We start from the raw sequence: 24438 nt of genomic DNA, 5'->3' as shown, positions 1-24438 counted from the left end.
CGATGGCTCGAAATATTGCCACATCGGTTAGAACTGACGTTTCTCTCTCTCTGTTAAAACCTTCCTTCACCCTCTTCCCTTTACAAACTCAAATACGTCCTCTTATTTCCCTGTACTCCCCGTACTCCCTGTAATAACCTGTACTCCCTCCAGATGTCGCACTGACACAATAAATATCGAATTGCAAAGAATGTTTGCCTCATGATTCTCCCTCACGTTCATCAAGGATGTTTCTTTTAATTTTATACGTCGGCTAATATTGGCAGAGGACGATAACGAATGCTCGTCACGTCCCGCCGGTCGAAATCAATTTCCAGCAACCACGTAGAAAAGACTTCTACGCTTTCATCCGCAATTTTCCATGCAAACCGTTCTATGGTTAACCGTGCAAACGTTGCGTTCGCACCGGTCGCCCGTTCAAATAATCATCAAGGCTGCATCAACCTCGGCCGTGATCGATCCTCGAAATCGCCGATTCAGGTTCACACTTTCGGATCTTATCGGTTTTATTGCTTTTGTTTGGGCTTTGTACACTGCGGAACGTATTAGTTTCCCTAGGAAAACTAGGGAAGTAGGGGACAAATATGAGGATTTGGAAATTTGAGGACTTGCAAGTTTGAGGTCTTGAAAATTTACAAACGTGGCTATTTGATTTGGTGACTTAGGAAAATTTTTGAAAGAATTTTGAAGACTTGGTAACTCAGGAAAATTTCTGAAGGAATTTTTAAAGCTTGGTAAGTGAAGAATTTAAGAAAATAAACACACGAAAATTCCATAACATTCAAATTTGAAAAATTGTAAAATTAAAAACCTGCATCCGATTATAAAATTTCTAAAGTACAATTTTAACAATTTTCAAAAAATCCAAATTGCACAAAATACCGAAACTTTACCCACCTAAATGAAATATTATAACAAACTAAACAAAATAAAATTGATGTGTCCACCCCAGTATTCCCCAGAGAGAACTAACATGTCCGCAGTGCGTTGAAAATAGAGAAAAGTCGATCGAATCCGTTATTTAATAAACGTAGAAGATTTCCAATCGCTATTTGCGTCGAATTGAATCACCGGAAGCTATGAAACTTTTGCGAAATCAAAGAACGGATACGCGCTGTGTGTCAGGGGAGCGAAATGCACGATTCTTACCACTTAATCCTCGGACAGAAATGCCGGGATTTCGATCTGGTCCGGTATAGAAGTTCCAAGTAATTTTTTTATTCCCGCTCGGTCAGAGCCACGGGGATGATCTTCAATCTACGAAATAGAGAGACCAGATTGAATGCGGTGGCGTAAAAGTATCGGGGAAATTGTTTTTCGAAATTTGTTTCGGCAGCATGCTGGCCCGTTTCTCGATTAACGAGCAACGTTTTACCGCTCTTTGATTTGTTTCCGCTGGCTGGAAATTAGGACGTCGAAATTTCGGATACAACCGTCTACCAACCAGACTTGGACATTATTTCGAGTAACCTTCTCACACAACTTTCGAATAAACAAAATATTTGTTAACAATCGATCAGTGTTGTAGTCGATCTTCATTTCCTTAAATTTTTCTTGCAAACTTATTAGAATTATTCAAAATTGAGGTTATGCTTATTTTGTATGAAATAGAATGAATTCAATTACAAATTATTTTTAAGCACCATTTCAAATATTTCAATTTATTCAAAATTTGTGGTAGAAAATTAGATGAAATAATGCCCAACTCTGCTACCAACAAGAATTTTCAATGCACGTTCCACAGATTTTCACGGATTTTATCGTTTATTCTAACAGAGGGAATTATAGTGGAGAACTTCTTTTAGCAGATGTTTATTAAAGATCAAATGTGGGAGATTTTATACTACTTATAAATATTGTCGAGATTTTATTAGCTTGTGTAATGTGACGTTTACATGAGCTTATAAATATCGTGAAGGGGTTGAAATCAAATTTCTGTGAATTCATGAAGTTTTGAAAGGGATTAGACTAGTACTTTACACAGACGTGGATCAGTGATGTTCTGAAATCCAATAAAAAATTTAGGGGATGAAGTTTGAAAGCTTTGAAAAGCTTCACGAAATTGAGCTTGAGAATTTAAAGAATTAGGGGCTGTGAAGTTTCATGATCTAGGGATTTATAATTTTAAAAATTTTGCAATTTGTGAATTTAATTTAGAAAGTCTTGCAGTAACTGCTACACTAAGAAATTAATAAATATAGATACACTGTGTGAGCCCAGGGACGTAAATTAATTGTGACAAAATAACTAATTCTTTTTATTTAAAAAGTTCCGTTATTTATCCGACATACTGTGTACACATAATTACTAATAATTAGAGCAGTAATTTTGAAACAATGTAGTTAACAAATTTATAGGTAAACTGCTAGTTAACTAATGAAATATTAATCGAAGCCCCGAGTGTTTGTCCACGGGCCATCACTGATCCACGATCGAACTGTTGTTAGAAATTAAGTAACCGTGTGTGGGTGTTGATCAATTTCGATGGGGGGTGGATTCGTTCGGTGGTTTGGCGAGCTCGCTAGGCGTTAAATTATAAAGTGGCCGATCGCGAATTGGCACCCCGTCGCGCAAATATTGCGTAATGCCGCGTAATAATTGAAACCGCACTGTTTCTGTGTGCCGTTAGTGTTCGATAAACAAATAAAGCCGTTCATATTTGAACGTCGTCGAAAAAGGCAATTAATTATAAAGTACCCTCGATCGTGTTTCCCGTCCCCTCTTCTCTATCAGAATTCGCACACGGTATATTTTTTTTATTAATTTATAACGGAGAAACTCCTACGTTTATATAGATACCACGTACATTCTTTTCCCTTAATTTTTAGCGAAGTCGTAGAATTCGAAAAACTGATTAAACGTTACACGATTAACCGATGCTAACGAGAGATGTGCCTATTTAATAGGAAACATGTTCGCCTCGTGATCTATTATTTGTCCACGATCGTTTCGATCGAGCCTCCGCTCGATTATGTTCCTTTATCTCCGTGTAGAGTATTATACAACGGTTACGTTATTATTACACGCGAGACGCGACTCGTTCCCGAGAAAGTTTTCCATCCCCCGGGGCACGAAACGGGGCAACCATGCGAACTTACGAACCCTACTTCGCGGTTTCTTTTCCAATTCCCGGTGAGCGCGAACAAACTTCCCGTTGTCCTATCTCAGTTTCTCCAACTTGTTTCCCGGTCTCGTGCCCGCCTACGAGACACCATTTTTTCGATTTTGGAACGAAAACTCTCTCCACGGATCGCGACGACCCTCTTATATACACGCATGCGCTCACTATACATATCTACAAAGATCCAAAATAATCTTCTTGAAAAAGTCCAGTACAAATTAATTTCGAGTTGAGTTTATGGAAATTTCAACGATCGGAAATTTTTACTTTGGTTACGAATAAGCATTCTTTCGTTGAACCTCCATTTTATTAAACAGTTCTTTTCGATGAACTCATGGTAGCACCGCAATTTTATTAAACAGTTAATTTTTTGGATAAACTCATGGTAGCAATTTATCAATTTTATCTCAATTTTATCAAACAGTTAATTTTTGATTCAATAACAAATAAATGACTGATTATAATTCTCTTTGGTTAACAAAATAATTTCGTCATCATTAAATATTCGTAAATTATTTGTAATGAAAAATGAGACGAATATTGTTCACAAAATTTTTTTACGACTACCAGTGCACAAAAAAAATTGAAACAGTGTACCTATAAAAAAATTTGATATTCTACTTGCAGGTAAGAGAGATTTTGATGGTTATTCGTAATCAAAATAACGAGAACGAAAGAGCGAAGTCTTACGCCATAACCTCTAAAATTTGTCTTATAACAGTTATGTCTGCATATCTACATATTCACGTACATCGATAATAGTGGATTGTCGCGACGTTTAATTTACAATCGGACCGTGTGTCGTTTGCCGAAGGAACTCAGAGGAGGATGAATATCGTGGATGTACTCCGTTCGTTGGCGAGGTCGAAGGGAAAAGTTTCGAGGGAAAACACGAGGATACAGGAAAAAGTTCCTGCGGTTTTTTGTGTCGGAGATAAATTCAAATTAAATATTTTTCCGCTATTCCGAAACAAATGGATATAAATCAAGGTTATGTTACTTATGATGGCGATGTTTTTTCGTAACTTTTCAAAACCTTCTCAAAGTTTTAAATGTTCGGTAGAAATATTTTTGCAAAGCTCTTTCATAAAATATTTGTTTTCTGTTCTTTCACAGAAATGGAAGAATTAGGTTAGGTTTGAAATGTAACAGTTAGTTTTTAAATGTAACAAGTTAGTTTTTAAATGTAACAGTTAGGTTAGTTTTCAAATATAACAGTTAGGTTAGTTTTCAAATGTAACAGTTAGTTTTGAAAAGTAATCAGGTTAGTTTTTCTTGAAACGAAGGTTTTTCAATTATACCGATATTTTAGAATTGAAATAAACATGAAAATGGTGGTTGATGGTAGCAAAATTAATATTAAATCCGCATGTACTTTTTCCGACACCCCGACTGTCTCGTTTTACCGAGAGAATCGCGCCCACAAACGTCCTTCGGAGACTTCCCTTGCCAACGTTCGACGAGGCCTCCCTAGAGAAAATGGCGGAGGGAAACCGATCTCTGTTCATCTATTTCCAAACTTACTAATGTACAAATTTGAGAATATATAAATCTCTGTCTTCGCAAAATGGTAATTTGAGAAATTTATAAAATCGTGTATGCATCTGAATATTTTAGAAATATTGAAATGAAAGAAACAGTGAAAAAAATTAAAAGTAGCGTACATTAAAAAATTTGACTTCATCAATTTTAAGACTTGACTGATTTCATAAAGGCATAAAAATAAAGTTACAGAAAATTTGTAATTTACAGACTTGCTTTGCAAATTTATTTAGTAAAGAATTTGTGCATCTGTAAATTTCGGAAAGTTATTAGAAAGATTGCAGAAGATCGATCTCCCTCAGCGAGGATTTGACTCTAACCCGAATGTACAATCAGTTCTAGCGTCCTCGAGTTCGCGTAGATACCCGTCGCGATATCCCATCTGTCTTCGACGGTGTCACGTTGAATCGACAAGCATTCGTAAGTTGTATCGAGGGTTCGAGCAGCTGTTGCTGAAACTTCCCTGTTAGTCCAGGATTCGGCTCATAGAGGATTCATGACCGTCACTGGTAACCGGGTTATCGAATTTGTCGTGTTTCGTTTTCGAGACGTTCCGTCGAGCACGTATCCGGCGACGATTCGACGCGAGTATACTCGATCGCATATTTCTCGGCTCGCGAATTCCCCGAGACGACATCTGGACAGGAATTTGCGCCGCGGTATCGCGATTCCGTGCTCGAAATTTCACCGAGTTTCCGTCGGAAAGTTTTTCGAGAAGCGAGCGCGAATCTCTCGGGTATAAACGTGTTTTTCTCAGCCTCTCCGCCGGGACGCGCTTTCGAGAGCGTCGACTTTTTCCTCGCGATGCTCGGAATTCGACCCGAATTAACCGACATCGCGATTCGACCGTTTTCATTTGAACAGTATACGACGGAACGCGCGTCGAAAGTCCTTGTTGAAGACGGTGTAAATGAACGGGTTCAGGGCAGAGTTCATGTATCCCAGCCAGAACGCGATCACGAACGCTTGGGTGGGTATTTCGACGTCCGGGAACAGAGGTTTCGCGATGTACAGGACGAAAAAGGGCAGCCAGCAGGCGATGAAGCTGCCCATAATGAAACCGAGTATCAGAGTGGCTCGTTTCTCCTTCTTTCTCGCCAGTCTCCTCTTCTCTCTCTCGGGGTCGCGCGGCTTCGACGATTTGCCCTCGCCGGAGTCGTCCTTGCCCGCCGAGCGACCACCGTCCCCGTGCTCCCGTCGCAGCTTGCCCAGGTTCTTGCGACCGAAGATCGGCTGGCAAAGGCGCAGCTTCAACGGCTTCACCACGGCGCATCTCGACACCACGCCGCTGTCCGACGACGAGGGATCGAACTCGGAAACCATGTCGACGTCGATGCCCACGCTAGGCGCCCGGCAACGCGACGGCACGCTCGATTGACCGTCGCCGTTCACCGACAGCGTCGCCTTCAGACTGCTCTTCTGCACCGGCATGGGGATCGTTACCTGCACACAATGTTACATCTTCACATTTGTTAGAAATGACTAGATTAATTAAGTGGTCTTAACAGCAATGAAGACCAAGGAGACATTGTTAGTTTGATAGGCAATGACTGGTCTGAACATGGACCGCAAGGTTGGAGTAGTCATTTCAACCCCTACACTCAGTTACATCTTTTTTATAAATAATGACTAGGTTAATTATCCTGGAAGAATGGTGGTCTTAGCAGCAATGGAAGAGCAAGGAGACACTGTCAGTTTGATAACCAATGCACGTGGCGGGTCTGCACATGGACTCCAAAGTTGGAGGAGTCATCTTAACCTCTGCATGCAACAGTCACATCATCTTCACATTTTTCAGAAATAATGATTAGGTTAATTATTATGAAAGAGTGGTGATCTTAACAGCAATGGAAGAGCAAGGAGACATTGTCAGTTTGATAATCAATGCACATGGCTAGTCTGCACATGGACCGCAAGGTTAGAGTAGTCATTTTAATCTCTGCATGCAACAGTCACATCATCTTAATATTTTTCATAAATAATTACTAGGTTAATTATCCTGGAAGAATGGTGGTCTTGATAGCAATGGAAGAGCAAGGAGACACTGTCAGTCTAACAACCAATGCACATGGCTGGTCTGCACATGGACCCTAAAGTTAGAGTCACTTTAACCCATTGCATGTGGAATGTGGCTCTACATCACATGTCTCTTATATGTATATGTATATGTACATGAATATGTATGTTATCATTTATTTGCTACTTATAATAAAAGATAACTGCATTTGTCACATGCTCCGTCTTGTTGCAACACATTTTATGGGACTCTCCTATCTTCATCCATTTTGTAAATTGAAAAGTAGGTAGGTAAAAGAAATTGAGGAGTGTACAGAGTTAAACATATTTAATTTTGTATGGATGTTTGAATAGGGATGTTTGATAAGCTTGAACATATTGAAATGTATCTTTACAATTTGACAAACTGGTCTGATATTAAATTTGATAAATTTCAAAAATTACAGATCTCAAACCCACATAATTAGAATCGGTGAAACTCTGAAGCGTCGAAAGATAAATCCTCGTTCAGGAAGATAAAGTGCCCAGTCGAATCTCCGACGAGAGTATATATCACGCGGTACCCGCGGAGCTAGCGATCCGTGTGATTTCATAGAGGATCTCATAAATGTTCATTCGGCGACAAGGAGTCCCTTCGATTGAAAATAACGGAGCCTCTCGTCGGCAACTTCTAATTCGATCGAATGGTAGTTTACGAGCGGCGATCAAAAGTAGCAATTTCTGCGTTCTGTGATCGATACGTCGGACGCGTTATTGTGACCCTTTCTTCGGAGAAATCGAATGGCTTCGGATTTACTGCCACTTTTATGCGCCACCAGATTTCAGGGATTATATTCGGATTCCGAAACTGAAGTTATTGAATAAGTAGGTGTCTTTGAACGCGTTCGAAACCGGGCATATCAACAGAGTTTGCCGAGCAAAGTACTGAACGGTAATTTTTTCACGGGGTCGTTTGATACCCGTAACAAACGATAATGTCTGCTGAGCTCCGAATTCAGACCGTATATGCATTAAAGCGGCTGGTCCTACGCGTGGAATTTGAAACGAGTGCTCGTAACTCGACCGTGATTGATGGTCCGATTCGCGTGCGAGTCGTGCTTCGGAATAATGTTGTTAAACATACAGAATCATCCACTCTACGCCGGTCGTGAATGGGGCTCGTTTGTTATCGGGCATATACGGTGTTCAAAAATACCAGTCGATATTTGCGCCACACTTTTGACGAAACTCTTTGACGAAGGACGTGTATGACTTGGTTATTTTTGTGAATGTGTGTATGTGTGTGCGTGTCTTTGTGTGTTCGTACGTGTGCAGGTGGAAGTGCATGTGTGCATATGTTCATATGTGTACAGGTGCATGTGTGTGTATGTTCACATATGTCCAAGTACATGTGTGTGTATGTTCATATGTGTACAGATGCATCTGTGTGTATGTTCACATATGTGCAGGTGCATCTGTGTGTATGTTCATATGTGTACAAGTGCATGTGTGTGTATGTTCACATATGTACAGGTACATGTGTGTGTATGTTCATATGTGTACAGATGCATGTGTGTATATGCCCATATGTGTACAGGTACATGTGTGTGTATGTTCATATGTGTACAGGTGCTCCTTTCATTTCACATACGCAGGTTCAGTATCCAACCACCTAACCACACTTCATCCTCTAAAAAACCTATCTAAGTTAAATCTAAATCTTCAACAAACCTTGAGAGTGTCTTTCTCCTCCATAGGTATGCTGCTTCCTCCGCCAGGGTCCGCTTCGGAGGTGCTGACGTCACTAGCAAAATCGCAAGTGACTATAGGAATCTGAACCGGCTGGTTCTCGATGGTGGCCACGTTCTCCATCACGGAACCCGGTGGTTTCTTCGATTCCGTGGCAGGTGTGCTTTGGGTGAAACTAGTCTGTCTGACGTCTGGTGATTCGGGTGGTACCACTGCGCGAGGACGAGGCTGCTTGCGAATGCCTCGACGCGCTCGGGCCTTCGCCGCGAAGTAGATGCGTATGTACACGAACACCATGATGCACGAGGGGATGTAGAAGCTGCCCAGAGCGGAGTAGAGGACGTAACCGATGTCCTCTGAGAGCTGCAACAAGAACCAGTGACAACTAAATAAAGTATGATCCAATATTCATATGCATCACATATCCATATGTCCCTATCACTATCTCCCACTATCCTCACATCTCAACGTCTTAAAAGTTCTAATATCCACATGTGTCACATATCGCTATGTCTCACTATCCTCACATCTCAACATCTCAAAAGTTCTAATATCCATATGTGTCACATATCGGTATGTCCCACTATCCTCACATCCCAACACCTTAAAGGTCCCAATATCCATATGTGTCACATATCCCTATCTCCCACTATCCTCACATCCCAACACCTCAAAGGTCCCAATATCCATATGTGTCACATATCCCTATCTCCCACTATCCTCACATCCCAACACCTCAAAGGTCCCAATATCCATATGTGTCACATATCCCTACCTCCCACTATCCTCACATCTCAACATCTCAAAAGTTCCAATATCCATATGTGTCACATATTCCTATGCCCCACTAGCCTCACATCCCAGTATCTCAAAAGTCCCAATATCCATATGTGTCACATATCCCTATCTCCCACTATTCTCACATCCCAACACCTTAAAGGTCCCAACATCCTACACCTCTCCTACAACCCCAAATCCCAATATCCCTAAAATCCCTAAATTCCAACACCCAAAAGTAATAAACTGAAACGTACAGAATACACCTAATATTGCAAAGTACGAAAGTCCGAACCTAAATTTTCCAGCGTCCCATCGTCCGAAAGTCCCGGTTGGTTCCGGCTCGGTTAGCATATCATTTAGATGGCCGTATTCATAATACTTTTATGGTCACGCGGGTAACGCAAGCAAAACTGGGTTACAGTGATGTGTACGTACGAGCACGTATAGCAGGGGGTGCACGTGAAATACGAGTATGTGTATACGTGCGCCGTGCACGCGTTAGAGTTTAATTCAATTTAATTTACGACGCGGTTCCGCGAACTAGCCGGAATAAAACGAACCACCGCCCCCGAACAGAGGACGTTTGATTCCGTGTAATAACTTCTTCGCGTTGCATTTGCATTTGAATTATGCGCGAAACGACAACATTTATTTATTAACAGTGTCCTTTTTCAATTACCAAATGGAACTTTTTTAATTCGAAATTTTTGCTAAATTCATTTGCCTGACGCGTGAGGCGCTGCTGTACAAAATGGACGTGCAAAACACGATACTGGATGAAAGTAGAAAATGGATCCACCGACTGGATCAGATCGTGGCTCAGACTTGCAATAGGATCTAACGTAGACCGGTGTAGCGAACCGTAACACAAAGTAATCCCTGTATCGCATTACGTCCGACCACATTCTACTTTAACGCTATCCATTTACTTTGTGCACGATAGAACGGCATTCTAGCGGAAGGACATTCGATCTTCGAATTTCTTTCAGGATGCGCTTCTTTGTCTTTCGTTGGCACACATTTTAAGGTCTCGAGTTCTACTCAAAATGTATACGTACAAACTTGACACGGAGTCTTGGTATGTGTCCTCGCAAAGTTCTGAGAGTCACGAAATTCCTGTATTCCTGATCTGAAGTTCAAATATCAGTTGAAGCTAACTTCCTAATATCCCTTCGACCTAATATCAGAAATATCCCAATATTTCCACGATCCAATATATTGTTCTCGACTCATGTAAGGTCAGAAGTTTCGTAGTGAAACGATTAGCACGTATAAAATTTAATCTCTCAACGTTGAACGTTTAATCTTCCCTTTTCGTGGCCGTTGGCCGTTTTCCTTTCTTTTCATAGCACCGTTACGCGAGCGGTCTCATGAATGTGACATCCGACCGTTGGACGGCTTTTTCTCACCGGTTCTGGTTAAGAAAATTGAAAAAACCTCCACTCGGTTCGTACCTCGCAAACACGTGGAACAAATGACTCCTTTCAGAATATGTGAGGTAGAATAATAATTTCTGCTGTTCATTTTTTATTCGCTGAATAGAACATCTTTCTGGGTTTCTAGGTGTTTAGATTTTTAGATCTTAAGATATCTTCAAAACTCTTTATTCAGATGCAGGTGCCCTCAATTTTTTATATTGCTTAATTCTAAGAGTTTGAAATCAGTTGATTCAGGGTTCTTTAGATTCTTATACAGGGTCACAACTAGTGCAGTGAAATAGAAAGTAGCTGACATGCTTTCTACACTAGCTGTGAGACACTCTGTATATTGCAGAAATAGGAAAAAAGTCAATAAAGAATATACAATATTAGGTTACGCATGCACGCATCGAATCATCACGCGTTGAATTATTACGCATCGAATTACTACGTATCGAATTATCACGCATCGAATTACCACGTATCGAATTACTATCGCATCGAATTACTACGCGTTGAACTACCACGCATTGAATTACCACGTATCGAATTACCACGCGTCGAATTACCACGCGTCGAATTACTACGCGTCGAATTACTACACGTTTAACTACCACGCATCGAATTACCACGCGTCGAATTCCAACGCATCGAATTACCACGCGTCGAATTACCACGCGTCGAATTCCAACGCATCGAATTACCACGCGTCGAATTACCACGCGTCGAATTCCAACGCATCGAATTACCACGCGTCGAATTACCACGCGTCGAATTACCACGCGTCGAATTACCACGCGTCGAATTACTACGCGTCGAATTACCACGCGTCGAGTTACCACGCGTCAAATTACCACGCGTCGAATTGCCACGCGTCGAATTACCACGCATCGAATTACTACGCGTTGAACTCCCACGCATCGAATTACCACGCGTCGAATTACTACGCGTCGAATTACCACGCGTCGAGTTACCACGCGTCGAATTACTACGCGTCGAATTACCACGCGTCGAGTTACCACGCGTCGAGTTACCACGCGTCAAATTACCACGCGTCGAATTACCTCGCGTCGAATTGCCACGCGTCGAATTACCACGCATCGAATTACTACGCGTTGAACTCCCACGCATCGAATTACCACGCGTCGAATTACTACGCGTCGAATTACCACGCGTCGAGTTACCACGCGTCAAATTACCACGCGTCGAATTACCTCGCGTCGAATTACCTCGCGTCGAATTACTACGCGTTGAATTATCACGCATCGAATTATCACGCGTTGGACTACCACGCGTTGAATTACCTCGCTCCGAATTACCACACGTCGAAATACTACGCGTTGAACTAAACACGAAGCTTCACATTCCACCTTTGCAAAGAAGACCCATTTTCTCAAATACCTACGTCTCTAAATTCCTATATCTTCAAATTCTACAGTGATCAAATCCCCATATTTTTAAATATCTTCATCCCCATATCTCTAAACCCCCATATCTAAGTACTACTCAATATCTACAGTACAAAATAAGTAAATCTTGCGTCCCATTTAACAAGTTTGATATTTCATTTTCATTACCTATCACCAATCACATCAATATAGTATCGATCGTCGATAAAAAGCAGGTGGGCTATAGTCAGACAATATAATTAGGCGATATAGCGACCGAGATTGCCAGGGTCTGCGAGGGCGAAAAGGAAGGACTGTCGCTGACGTCAAACGTCGCCCCGTTTCCCCATTCCAGGTTCACGGTTGCGGAATATTTTTTTTAAACCGCGCGTTTACACTCTCGCGGGTTTCTTAATGAAAAATTCATTCCCCTCGTGTTTCTCTCGATACGAAAAGGTCGGCAGCGCGAAACAAACAGGTTTACGACACGCGCGTTTTCTGCCCGATGTATAACGAGCAATCTCGAGCGGCGCGAATGAAAATTCATGAAATCATGAATAATAACTCTGCCTCCTATTTTTCCTTGGCCGTTAGTAGACTGTCCAGATTCCGAATGGATCTTGACCAAAAAATTCTGTGAATCATACGGTAAATTAAAGCAATGGCTCGCTCTTTTTGCGGGAGCTGATATTCTTGCTAGCTCGACGTTCACTGCGGCAGAACGATGTCATTCGCCAAATGGCGTATCCTTGGTCATTTTCGTCGGAACGACGCCACCGCGATCCTGAACTCGTTTCCTGAACTGGCCAGCGCCAACCATTTCAATTACCGAATCTCTGATAGACGATCTTTCTTGAAAAATTACTCGGTAAAATGCTAAATAAATGGCAAATCAGGTAATTCAGAGTCGAATCTGTTATGTTGATTAAACACTTTATTTTGTACTTTGAGGACCACATTAAGACATTTAACTAGAAGTCGAACTTTAGATCTGATGCTATGTTAAATGTGTGAATATGTTGGTTGCACAAGTTGACCTTTAAATTGATTCTTCAACTAACATCAAATAAAATGTGATAAAAATTCATTCGTCACTCTTAATGTGACTGACCAAAAATGTGATGATTCATGACAATAGTTTTAGAGTATATTAACATCATACGGAAATATTTGTGAATGTGAATCGTCATTTCTGAGGAGCCTGATAACGATTCGTTAGTTTACATAGAAACTGTGCCGAAAGAAATTGCCAGCTGAAATAACAGAGGAGAATAGAGCGGCTAACTGGTGATTTTCATAGCGTAGTTTCCACGGCAAATATCGTCTCTATCCGGACGTTAGCAACGTCGTTCAAAATAATACATTACGGCTAACGTTATCTCGACAAATATTGTTTTATTCGGCTGCAGTTCGCAGCACATTCCCGGTCAAATATTAACACAATTAAAGCAACGACGAGACTCATCCGAAAGTAGCTGAAAGCCTCTCGAACAAGTAATATAACATCCACCTGCGAGTCTTACCTCGAAACTTGGCCATTGAATGCGAAAAGGAAGGAAGAAATTCATTTCTTCCCGTTTCTATTTCAAGTCGAGCAAACGCGTCGGTAAAAGCAACAGCGGATCACAATGGCCGACGGGACAAAGGGAGTATCAATCGTGGCGTCAAAGGAACAGACTGGTAAAATGAACCGGTACCATTCACGCTGGGAAACCGTCATGATGAATTCCTAATCTTTAAACTTCTCGAAGGAAGCCGCGAATCGTCCAATCGATGCTATCTATACTTATCTCTGAAAAGGGGGTGACACGTTCTTATTGAAAAGAATCCGAGCCAGGATTTCGTAACCAATAACTTGAATTTCGCTCTTTCGCTGAAATAATCTCGGCATCGATACCCCTGCTTTACCCATCTCTGCTCTATTTCTTTCATGTTCTTTTCAGTTCTTTGTCGATGGTTAATTCTGTACTTTAATTAAATTTGTAGTTTAATGTTTAATTAATATGTACTGTTGGTGGCCATGTTGGTTCTTGACGGCCATCTTGTTGTGATACCTCTGCTGCTTCACACATCTCTTTGTTCTATTTTCTACATGTTCTTTTCATTCTTTGTTGACTGTTAATTCTATACTCTAATTAAAACAGTACTCTAATGTTTAATTGACATGCAGCTTGTCGTTGACGGCCATCTTGGATCTTGACGGCCATCTTGGTTCTTGACGGCCATCTTGTTGTGATACCCCTGCTGCTTCACACATCTCTTTGTTTTATTTTCTCCATGTTCTTTTCATTTCTTTGTTGACTGTTAATTCTATACTCTAATTAAAACAGTACTCTAATGTTTAATTAATATGTAGCTTGTCGCTGACGGCCATCTTGATTCTTGACGGCCATCTTGGTTCTTGACGGCCATCTTGTTGTGATACCCCTGCTGCTTCACACATCTCTTTGTTCTATTTTCTACATGTTCTTTTCATTTCTTTGTTGACTGTTAATTCTATACTCTAATTAAAACAGTACTCTAATATTTAATTAACATGTAGCTTGTCGGTGACGGCCATCTTGATTCTTGACGGCCATCTTGGTTCTTGACGGCCATCTTGTTGTGATACCCCTGCTGCTTCACACATCTCTTTGTTCTATTTTCTACATGTTCTTTTCATTTCTTTGTTGACTGTTAATTCTATACTCTAATTAAAACAGTACTCTAATGTTTAATTAATATGTAGCTTGTCGTTGACGGCCATCTTGACTCTTGACGGCCATCTTGATTCTTGGCCACCATCTTGGTTCTCGACGACCATCTTGTTTACATTAGCATCCCAACCAACAAATTAACAATCTAACAATCTAAAAATCCAAATATCAAGAAATCTAAAAACGTAAAAATCTAAGAGCCCAAAAATTAAAAAAATTGCATGACAAAATCCAAGAGTACAAATATGAATTTCCATCAGCACAGTTTGAAATACGAAAGACCCGCAATCTGCGCCCTCAGAACCGAAGGGATTAATTAATGGCATGACCCTCTCGCCACTTTGATTCTCATCAGCGAAGGGGTTCCGAAACTTCGACCATCTTTAATGAAACATTTCGTGGTGACTTCTCGATTGCTGGTAATTTTCATAATAGCACGCGGCTCGCGGTAGCGTGAAAAGACCGGGACCGGTTGAACGCGATTAGGCACGAAATTACGTTCCAGCCGAAGAACGCGCCGCGTCTTCCGGCCCGGTTCACGGTGCGGTGGATTATTTTTTAATAAGATGCAAATTCGCGGAATTTCGCGACGTTAAGAGATTACGTTCCCGGAGCCTGCGTCCGTGACACGCGATTATTAATGCCTCGCTGCTTTCCGATGACGAACTACCGAGCGTTTTCCCGCCAACGACGTCGTACGAAGAATTCTGCATTCGCTCTTCTATTACGAGATTGAAACGCGTTCGCCGCGATAGAAATTGACGAAATTACTTTTCCGATAACGACGTCATTGTGAAATAGGGTGGTTTTACGACTCGAGGACTTCCATCTCACGCGTTTAACCGACGAATAAACTTCAAACGTAAATTTCTACGCCGTATTGCGAAGTTGCGCGTTACGTCGCAAGATTATTACATCAAAAGAGTTAGGATACAAGAGGCGGCGCTAGAGAAGGAAACCTCTTAGAGAGAAAGAGAGAGAGAGAGAGAGAGAGGAACAATTTAAATGACGAAATCAAAAGAATCGGTGTGTGATCCAATGACAGTCACGTCAGTCATTTTTGGAAAGTGAGAAGACATTTCAGCTCAGTGAAAGAGTTGATTTAAGAAGAGAACGCGTCGTAATTCCACGCGTTGTATTCTCAACTCCCCCTATTTCCACGCGTTGTAATTTCACGCGTGGTATTCTCTACCCCCCCATTTCCAAGCGTTGCGTTCTCTACGCCCCCTATTTTCACGCGTCGAATCTCCACGCCCCGTATTTCCACGCGTTGTATTCCCTGCGCCCCATATTTCCACGCGTCGTAATTCCACGCGTTGTATTCTCAACTCCCCCTATTTCCACGCGTTGTAGTTTCACGCGTGGTATTCTCTACCCCCCCATTTCCAAGCGTTGCGTTCTCTACGCCCCCTATTTTCACGCGTCGAATCTCCACGCCCCGTATTTCCACGCGTTGTATTCCCTGCGCCCCATATTTCCAAGCGTCGTAATTCCACGCGTTGTATTCTCAACTCGCCCTATTTCCACGCGTTGTAATTTCACGCTTTGTACTCTCTATGCCCCGTAATTCCACGCTTTGTACTCTCTATGTCCTGTAATTCCACGCTTTGTATTCTCTATGTTCCGTAATTCCACGCGTTGTATCCTCAACTCCCCCTATTTCCACGCGTTGTAATTTCACGCGTGGTATTCTCTACTCCCCCCATTTCCAAGCGTTGCGTTCTCTACGTCCCCTATTTTCACGCGTCGAATCTCCACGCCCCGTATTTCCACGCGTTGTATTCCCTGCGCCCCATATTTCCAAGCGTCGTAATTCCACGCGTTGTATTCTCAACTCCCCCTATTTCTACGCGTTGTAATTTCACGCTTTGTACTCTCTATGCCCCGTAATTCCACGCTTTGTACTCTCTATGTCCCGTAATTCCACGCGTTGTATTCTCTATGTCCCGTAATTCCACGCGTTGTATTCTCAACTCCTCCTATTTCCACGCGTGATAATTCCACGCGTGGTATTCTCTACTCCCCCCATTTCCAAGCGTTGCGTTCTCTACGCCCCCTATTTCCACGCGTCGAATCTTCACGCGTCATATCTCCCCATACGGTATTTCCACGCGCCATATCTCCCCGTACGGTATTTCCACGCGCCATATCTGCCCATACGGTCACCAGACAAGGAAACCCACCTCCTATATTTAAATTTCACGCTCCCTTGTACAACCAATTTAAAGGGATAGCGTTTTCGAGCGATCAAAGGTGCCGACAGAGAGTACCGCCTCTGTAATTGCGCGAAGTTTGAACGAAATCGCCGTTGCAAAAATGATGACGTGGATCGCGAGGAAGGCGGCCTTGGGAAGAAAACTGACTCTCGAACAATAAACGGTGCGATAAGAATATATTTGATCGATAAATCTTTTGGAGCGAACGTGTTCGACTTACTGAACGAATTTCGTATTCAGTGGCGCGTCTGGCAATCTCACTTTCATCGCCGTTATTTCGGCCACGTCATAACATCGCGATCCGCGAAATAAAAGAGCGTTCGTCGAAAAAGCAACATGTTTTTACACAACGCGTTGAAACGAGAGTCTATGGAGGGGAAAAGCAGAAATCCAGGTCATGCTGGACCCCGCACGGATTTGTTTGAAGCAGCCAGCCTTTTTCGCCGCGAATCATCCCTTTTCATCCCCATAGCGACTTCAATGTCAAACACTTTTCATCAACGCTTGACAGACTCGTCGATTCCGACACGCGTGTTGCCGTTATTGAAAAGGAACGCTGAACAAACGTTTCTAATTAAACTTTCCGTTCATACGGAACCCATTTGCTTTGATGTTGGATGAAAGGGTTTCATAACGGAATTGTTCAATAGATACATGCGTGTACTGATAAGGGAAATTTTTATATTTTGGTAGTTTTGCATTCCTCAATTTTGGGAATTCACTTTTGCGTTTATGGGCTTTTAGATTTTGAGGTTTTTTAATCTCTAAATAACTGCATTCCCAAGTTTCACAGTGTGAGTTTATAAAGAAGATTTTTAAGCACGTATGTTATCAAGTTCTATAACCCTAAATTCACAAATTTTTATGATCCCAAACTCCTCTTCCCCAAAATCCACAAATTGCAATATCCCCAATTTTCTGCACCCCCATCTCTAATTCCCATAAAGTCCATAATTTCCACCCTGAAGCAATTTTTGTCGTCCCGTCTGCATCCGTTTATTGGCCGGTTTCGATTTAACGACCCTCGAACCGTGCAATATAACAAGGTCGAGCGAACTCGAACGGCACTCGATTCACAGACGATCGCATGGTGTTACGGAATACGGTTGAACAGATCACGAAAGCCGATATTATAGATTTGTCTGTCGAGGCGTGTCGAGCGAACAGCAAGCGTGGTATCCGTGAAACAGCTTCAATTAAGTTCAACGAAGGCGAAAAAGGCAGACGCTAGCCGGACGACGATGCTCCAAATGCCTGTGGCTACGTTTTGTCCGACCCAATTAAATTTCTTTCCAGGTTGCCGTCTCGTTACTTCTTTTCATCTAGATTCGGGCCAAATCATGCTCTCTTTAAGGACGCCGTCAGCGCGAAACCGAGAAAACGATTATAACTCGTACCTCCCCGCTAAATAATTGCATTCCTCCTGTCTGGTCCTCGCGGATTCTAGACGGGCAAAAAGCTAACGGGTTTTTGTCTCAAAACATGCTTAATTGAACCGAATACTCCGATGGTGAATGTAGCGTTCTTGGGACATTGCTTTCTGAAACTATTGGACACTTCTTCGTATCTGAATTCGACGTACAGGGGGTTTCACAATTAGTGGGACGCGTGGAAATAGGGGGAGTAGAGAATACAACGCCTGGAATTACGACGCGTGGAAGTAGGAGGCGTAGAGAATACAACGCGTGGAAATAGGGGGCGTAGAGAATACAAAGCGTGAAATTACGGGGCATAGAGAGTACAAAGCGTGGAATTACGGGGAATAGAGAGTACAAAGCGTGAAATTACAACGCGTGGAAATAGGGGGAGTTGAGAATACAACGCGTGGAATTACGACGCTTGGAAATATGGGGCGCAGGGAATACGACGCGTAGAAATACGGGGCGTAGGAAATACGGCGCGTGGAGATTCGACGCGTGAAAATAGGGGGAGTAGAGAATACAACGCGTGGAATTACGACGTGTGGAAGTAGGAGGCGTAGAGAATACAACGCGTGGAAATAGGGGGCGTAGAGAATACAACGCGTGAAATTACAACGCGTCGAAATAGGGGGAGTAGAGAATATAACGCGTGGAGTTTCGACGCGTGGAAGTAGCAGGCGTAGAGAATACAACGAGTGGAATTATCACGCGTGGAAATAGGGGGAGTAGAGAATATAACGCGTGGAATTACGACGCATGGAAGTAGGAGGCGTAGAGAATACAACGCGTGGAAATAGGGGGCGTAGAGAATACAAAGCGTGAAATTACGGGGCATAGAGAGTACAAAGCGTGGAATTACGGGGCATAGAGAGTACAAAGCGTGAAATTACAACGCGTGGAAATAGGGGGAGTTGAGAATACAACGCGTGGAATTACGACGCTTGGAAATATGGGGCACAGGGAATACGACGCGTAGAAATACGGGGCGTAGGAAATACGGCGCGTGGAGATTCGACGCGTGAAAATAGGGGGAGTAGAGAATACAACGCGTGGAATTACGACGTGTGGAAGTAGGAGGCGTAGAGAATACAACGCGTGGAAATAGGGGGCGTAGAGAATACAACGCGTGAAATTACAACGCGTCGAAATAGGGGGAGTAGAGAATATAACGCGTGGAGTTTCGACGCGTGGAAGTAGCAGGCGTAGAGAATACAACGAGTGGAATTATCACGCGTGGAAATAGGGGGAGTAGAGAATATAACGCGTGGAATTACGACGCATGGAAGTAGGAGGCGTAGAGAATACAACGCGTGAAATTACGGGGCATAGAGAGTACAAAGCGTGGAATTACGGGGCATAGAGAGTACAAAGCGTGAAATTACAACGCGTGGAAATAGAGGGAGTTGAGAATACAAAGCGTGGAATTACGACGCTTGGAAATATGAGGCGCAGGGAATACGACGCGTAGAAATACGGGGCGTAGGAAATACAGCGCGTGGAGATTCGACGCGTGAAAATAGGGGGAGTAGAGAATACAACGCGTGGAATTACGACGTGTGGAAGTAGGAGGCGTAGAGAATACAACGCGTGGAAATAGGGGGCGTAGAGAATACAACGCGTGAAATTACAACGCGTCGAAATAGGGGGAGTAGAGAATATAACGCGTGGAGTTTCGACGCGTGGAAGTAGCAGGCGTAGAGAATACAACGAGTGGAATTATCACGCGTGGAAATAGGGGGAGTAGAGAATATAACGCGTGGAATTACGACGCATGGAAGTAGGAGGCGTAGAGAATACAACGCGTGGAAATAGGGGGCGTAGAGAATACAAAGCGTGAAATTACGGGGCATAGAGAGTACAAAGCGTGGAATTACGGGGAATAGAGAGTACAAAGCGTGAAATTACAACGCGTGGAAATAGGGGGAGTTGAGAATACAACGCGTGGAATTACGACGCTTGGAAATATGGGGCGCAGGGAATACGACGCGTAGAAATACGGGGCGTAGGAAATACAGCGCGTGGAGATTCGACGCGTGAAAATAGGGGGAGTAGAGAATACAACGCGTGGAATTACGACGTGTGGAAGTAGGAGGCGTAGAGAATACAACGCGTGGAAATAGGGGGCGTAGAGAATACAACGCGTGAAATTACAACGCGTCGAAATAGGGGGAGTAGAGAATATAACGCGTGGAGTTTCGACGCGTGGAAGTAGCAGGCGTAGAGAATACAACGAGTGGAATTATCACGCGTGGAAATAGGGGGAGTAGAGAATATAACGCGTGGAATTACGACGCATGGAAGTAGGAGGCGTAGAGAATACAACGCGTGGAAATAGGGGGCGTAGAGAATACAAAGCGTGAAATTACGGGGCATAGAGAGTACAAAGCGTGGAATTACGGGGAATAGAGAGTACAAAGCGTGAAATTACAACGCGTGGAAATAGGGGGAGTTGAGAATACAACGCGTGGAATTACGACGCTTGGAAATATGGGGCGCAGGGAATACGACGCGTAGAAATACGGGGCGTAGGAAATACGGCGCGTGGAGATTCGACGCGTGAAAATAGGGGGAGTAGAGAATACAACGCGTGAAATTACGACGTGTGGAAGTAGGAGGCGTAGAGAATACAACGCGTGGAAATAGGAGGCGTAGAGAATACAACGCGTGAAATTACAACGCATGGAAATAGGGGGAGTAGAGAATATAACGCGTGGAGTTTCGACGCGTGGAAGTAGCAGGCGCAGAGTATACAACGCGTGAAAATAGGGGGAGTTGAGGGTATAACGCATGGAATTACGACGCGTGGAAGTAGGAGGCGTAGAGAATACAACGCGTGGAAATAGGGGGCGTAGAGAATCCCCCGCGTGGAATTATCACTCGTGGAAATAGGGGGAATTGAGGATATAACGCATGGAATTACGTCGTGTTTAAATACGCCCATTTTTGCAAAGAGAAATCTTGTTCAGAGTGACAAACCCCACCACCCCTTTCATGGAGCAACACTATTTGTGAGACACCCTGTATTCGCCTCATTAATATCTCCCGATATTAATAAAAGAAACCCCGTGAATTTTTCCACTCTAAACGAAAAAGGATGAAACGTGCAAGGAATATCAATATAAATCAACCTTGGACGAATCTGTCCGTTCAGAGCCGTTATATAACTACCCTCCCTTTTTTGGACCGTTTTCGTGCAGCTGACAGCGCAGAGTGCGCGTAAGAGGCACGTCAGAGCGTTTAAAGCGGACCAATCTCATGCAAGCAGCGAGTACGAAACGGCCGGCAATTCCACTACGTCTAACGGGGATTGCAAACGAAATTGGATGTTTTTCTCCGGCTCAATGGAACCGAGAGGAAAAGTATTAATTTGAGGCAAACGCGCGCGAATTGCGAGCGGTAAGAGGAAAAAGGGCGTAGCGTGTGTTGCGCTTTTCGGGGAGGCGTTTCCGCACGACGATGACAATTTAATTACATCCAGGGAAAAGGGACGACACAAAGCGAGCCTTTACACTGGGAACTAACTTTCCGTTTTAAAACGAGAATGTCGTGCTGGGTTATTTCGAAACTCTAACTCTGTGTGCCTTGGAAATTTGTGATATTATTGTAATGGTAACCAGCCAATTTTACGCGAAAGTTCATTAGTACCGGGGATTATGTACCTTTGTTTCACAATTTTATCGCGTTGCAAGGTTCAACTTCGACGTAATGTACATATTATACTTTTATATCTTCATTCTATTTATTCATTTAATTATTTGTCATTTTTCTGCATTCTGTTACCGTTCTATGCGGTCAACAGTTTGTGTACCAATCGGATTAGAGGTTGAAATCAATATGGCGCCAAACTAACCTCGAAACCACCCAAAACGTTATTTTACATATTCATAACCTTTAAACGGTATTCGCGAAATTTAGATTGCTATTTTTTCCATCGACGAAAATGGAACTATTTCGTCAATGAAAATGTCAATATTTTTCGTGCTGAAGCTCACAGATTATTCGAATATAAGATTAAATTAAAGTTGTAGGCAAAGAGTAGATATAATAAGGAAGATCCCGCTATTTCCATGCGTCGTAATTCCACGCGTTATATTTTTTACGTCCTCTACTTCCATGCGTGGTAATTCCACGCGTTATATCCTCAACTCCCCTATTTCCATGCGTTGTAATTCCACGCTTTATATTCTCCACGCCCCGTATTTCCACGCGTCATAATTCCACGCGTTATATTCTCTACGTCCTCTACTTCCATGCGTGGTAATTCCATGCGTTATATCCTCAACTCCTCCTATTTCCACGCGTTGTAATTCCACGCTTTATATCCTCTACGCCCCGTATTTCCACGCGTCGTAATTCCACGCGTTATATTCTCTACGCCCCGTATTTCCACGCGACGTAATTCCACGCGTTATATTCCCCACGCCCCGTATTTCTACGCGTGGTAATTCCACGCGTTATATCCTCAACTCCCCCTATTTCCACCCGTTATATTCCCTACGCCCCGTATTTCCACGCGTCGTAATTCCACGCGTTATATTCCCTACGCCCCGTATTTCCACGCGTCGCAATTTCATGCGTTATATCCTCAACTCCCCCTATTTCCACGCGTTGCAATTCCACGCGTTGTATTTTCTACGCCCCTTATTTTCACGCGTTATATTCTCAATTCTCCCTATTTCCACGCGTCGTAATTCCACGCGTTATATTCTAAACTCTCCCTATTTCCACATGTTGTAATTCCATGCATTATATTCTCTACGCTCCCTATTTCCACGCGCCATATCTCCCCATACGATCACTATACAATTAAATCTACAAGACTAGGTTAAATTAAACTTCGAAGTTTAAGTTACAGTTACAAAATTAAATACTGAAAATGTCAATAATTTTTCGTGCTGAACAAATCATTGCACTATAACGCCAACTTATAATTATAAAAATGATGTATTCAAACTTCTACTTTTGCGTAAAAGTGTATCGCAATAAATAACCCGAAATTCATGGCGAACAACCTAATAAAAGTTGCAGCTGCAACGGGAATTTTAATTTCCTCCCCGCAGTAGCTGGTGGAATACCAGAATCAAGCGGTCACAGCGAGAACAAAAATGGTATCATTTAAATTTCTAATCAGCTCGAGGGAAACTGCGGCGTGCACGCGCATGTAACAAGCGTTTCTTACGAAGATTGAAGATTTTAATCCGGCAGCGAGTGGAGGGAATCGCGTGCGCCGCAAAAAAGGTCGGGAGTGCACGTTTATTGCGCTCGCGGGTCGTTTTCGCGCAGAATGTCACGGTTTTGCTATAACTCGGACCATATTGTTTCGCGGATACACGATACGTGGCTTGCTAGAAATTTAATACGGGCTCTCGTCCATTTTACGCGGCTGTTGTTGTTCTCGCAGCTAATATTGCAATGGGAACGGTTCAAAAACAAAATGATTTGTATCTTCGAACCTCCGCGTTATTATCGAAAATAGAACCATATCTTACGATCTGAAAAATTACTAGATCCTATTATTCGGAATAGAAAGGAACGAAGCTCGATGAAAATCGAAGGAAATCAGGATTTTCAATGTACCTCCGTGAATTAAACGTTTCCGATTGAACGTTCGTAACAATGGCTGCCGATCGATTTTTCGTCGCGACGACAGCTTCCCTGAGTACATACTTTTTTCTTCGTAATTAAAATTCAAACTCGTCACGCGGACACGCGTTGGACACGGAAATTTCTTGGTCCGTTAATCGAGAAAAAAGAGGCCGCTGAATCGATATTCATTTACCGCTTTAAATAATCGACTAAACTGGTACGCGGTTACTAAGTAAACCAGATGTTTTATCAAACGACGGTACAATGAGCCTCGCTTCGCTGCGAAGAATTGTTTCAGCGGAACGTTACGCGTTAAAAGAGGTTTGAACGTTGCTACGCGTGCACAAACGGCATAATATCGCATTCTTTTCACTGAATGTTTGCCAGAATTGTTCGAACAAGTTCACTTGTTGACCAGCGGACTGAAACGATCGTTCTGCTTTAGTACTTTATTTAACCACGGTACAAATTGCACATTTGACGCAACGATGGCTTTTAATTTTGTTAAAGGTTCTTACTGTTCGGC

General features: G+C 42.7%; 1 protein-coding gene across 1 annotated transcript in view; it reads right to left on the bottom strand.

The window, feature by feature from the left end:
* Window positions 1-129: 129 nt before the first annotated feature.
* The window catches only part of Octalpha2R (alpha2-adrenergic-like octopamine receptor), a 153277-nt gene continuing 128968 nt past the window's right edge, over window positions 130-24438 (bottom strand). Inside the window, exons 2-3 of the mRNA XM_003705453.3 lie at window positions 8390-8770; window positions 130-6106 (exon numbers count right to left, since the gene is read on the bottom strand). Of these exons, the coding sequence (XP_003705501.1) occupies window positions 5516-6106; window positions 8390-8770 (972 nt within the window). The 3' untranslated portion in view covers window positions 130-5515. The remainder of the gene's footprint in view (window positions 6107-8389; window positions 8771-24438) is intronic.

The sequence above is a fragment of the Megachile rotundata genome, chromosome 13 (genome assembly GCF_050947335.1).
Source record: "Megachile rotundata isolate GNS110a chromosome 13, iyMegRotu1, whole genome shotgun sequence".
NCBI lineage: Eukaryota > Metazoa > Arthropoda > Insecta > Hymenoptera > Megachilidae > Megachile > Megachile rotundata.
This window is presented reverse-complemented; position numbering and strand designations above follow the sequence as displayed.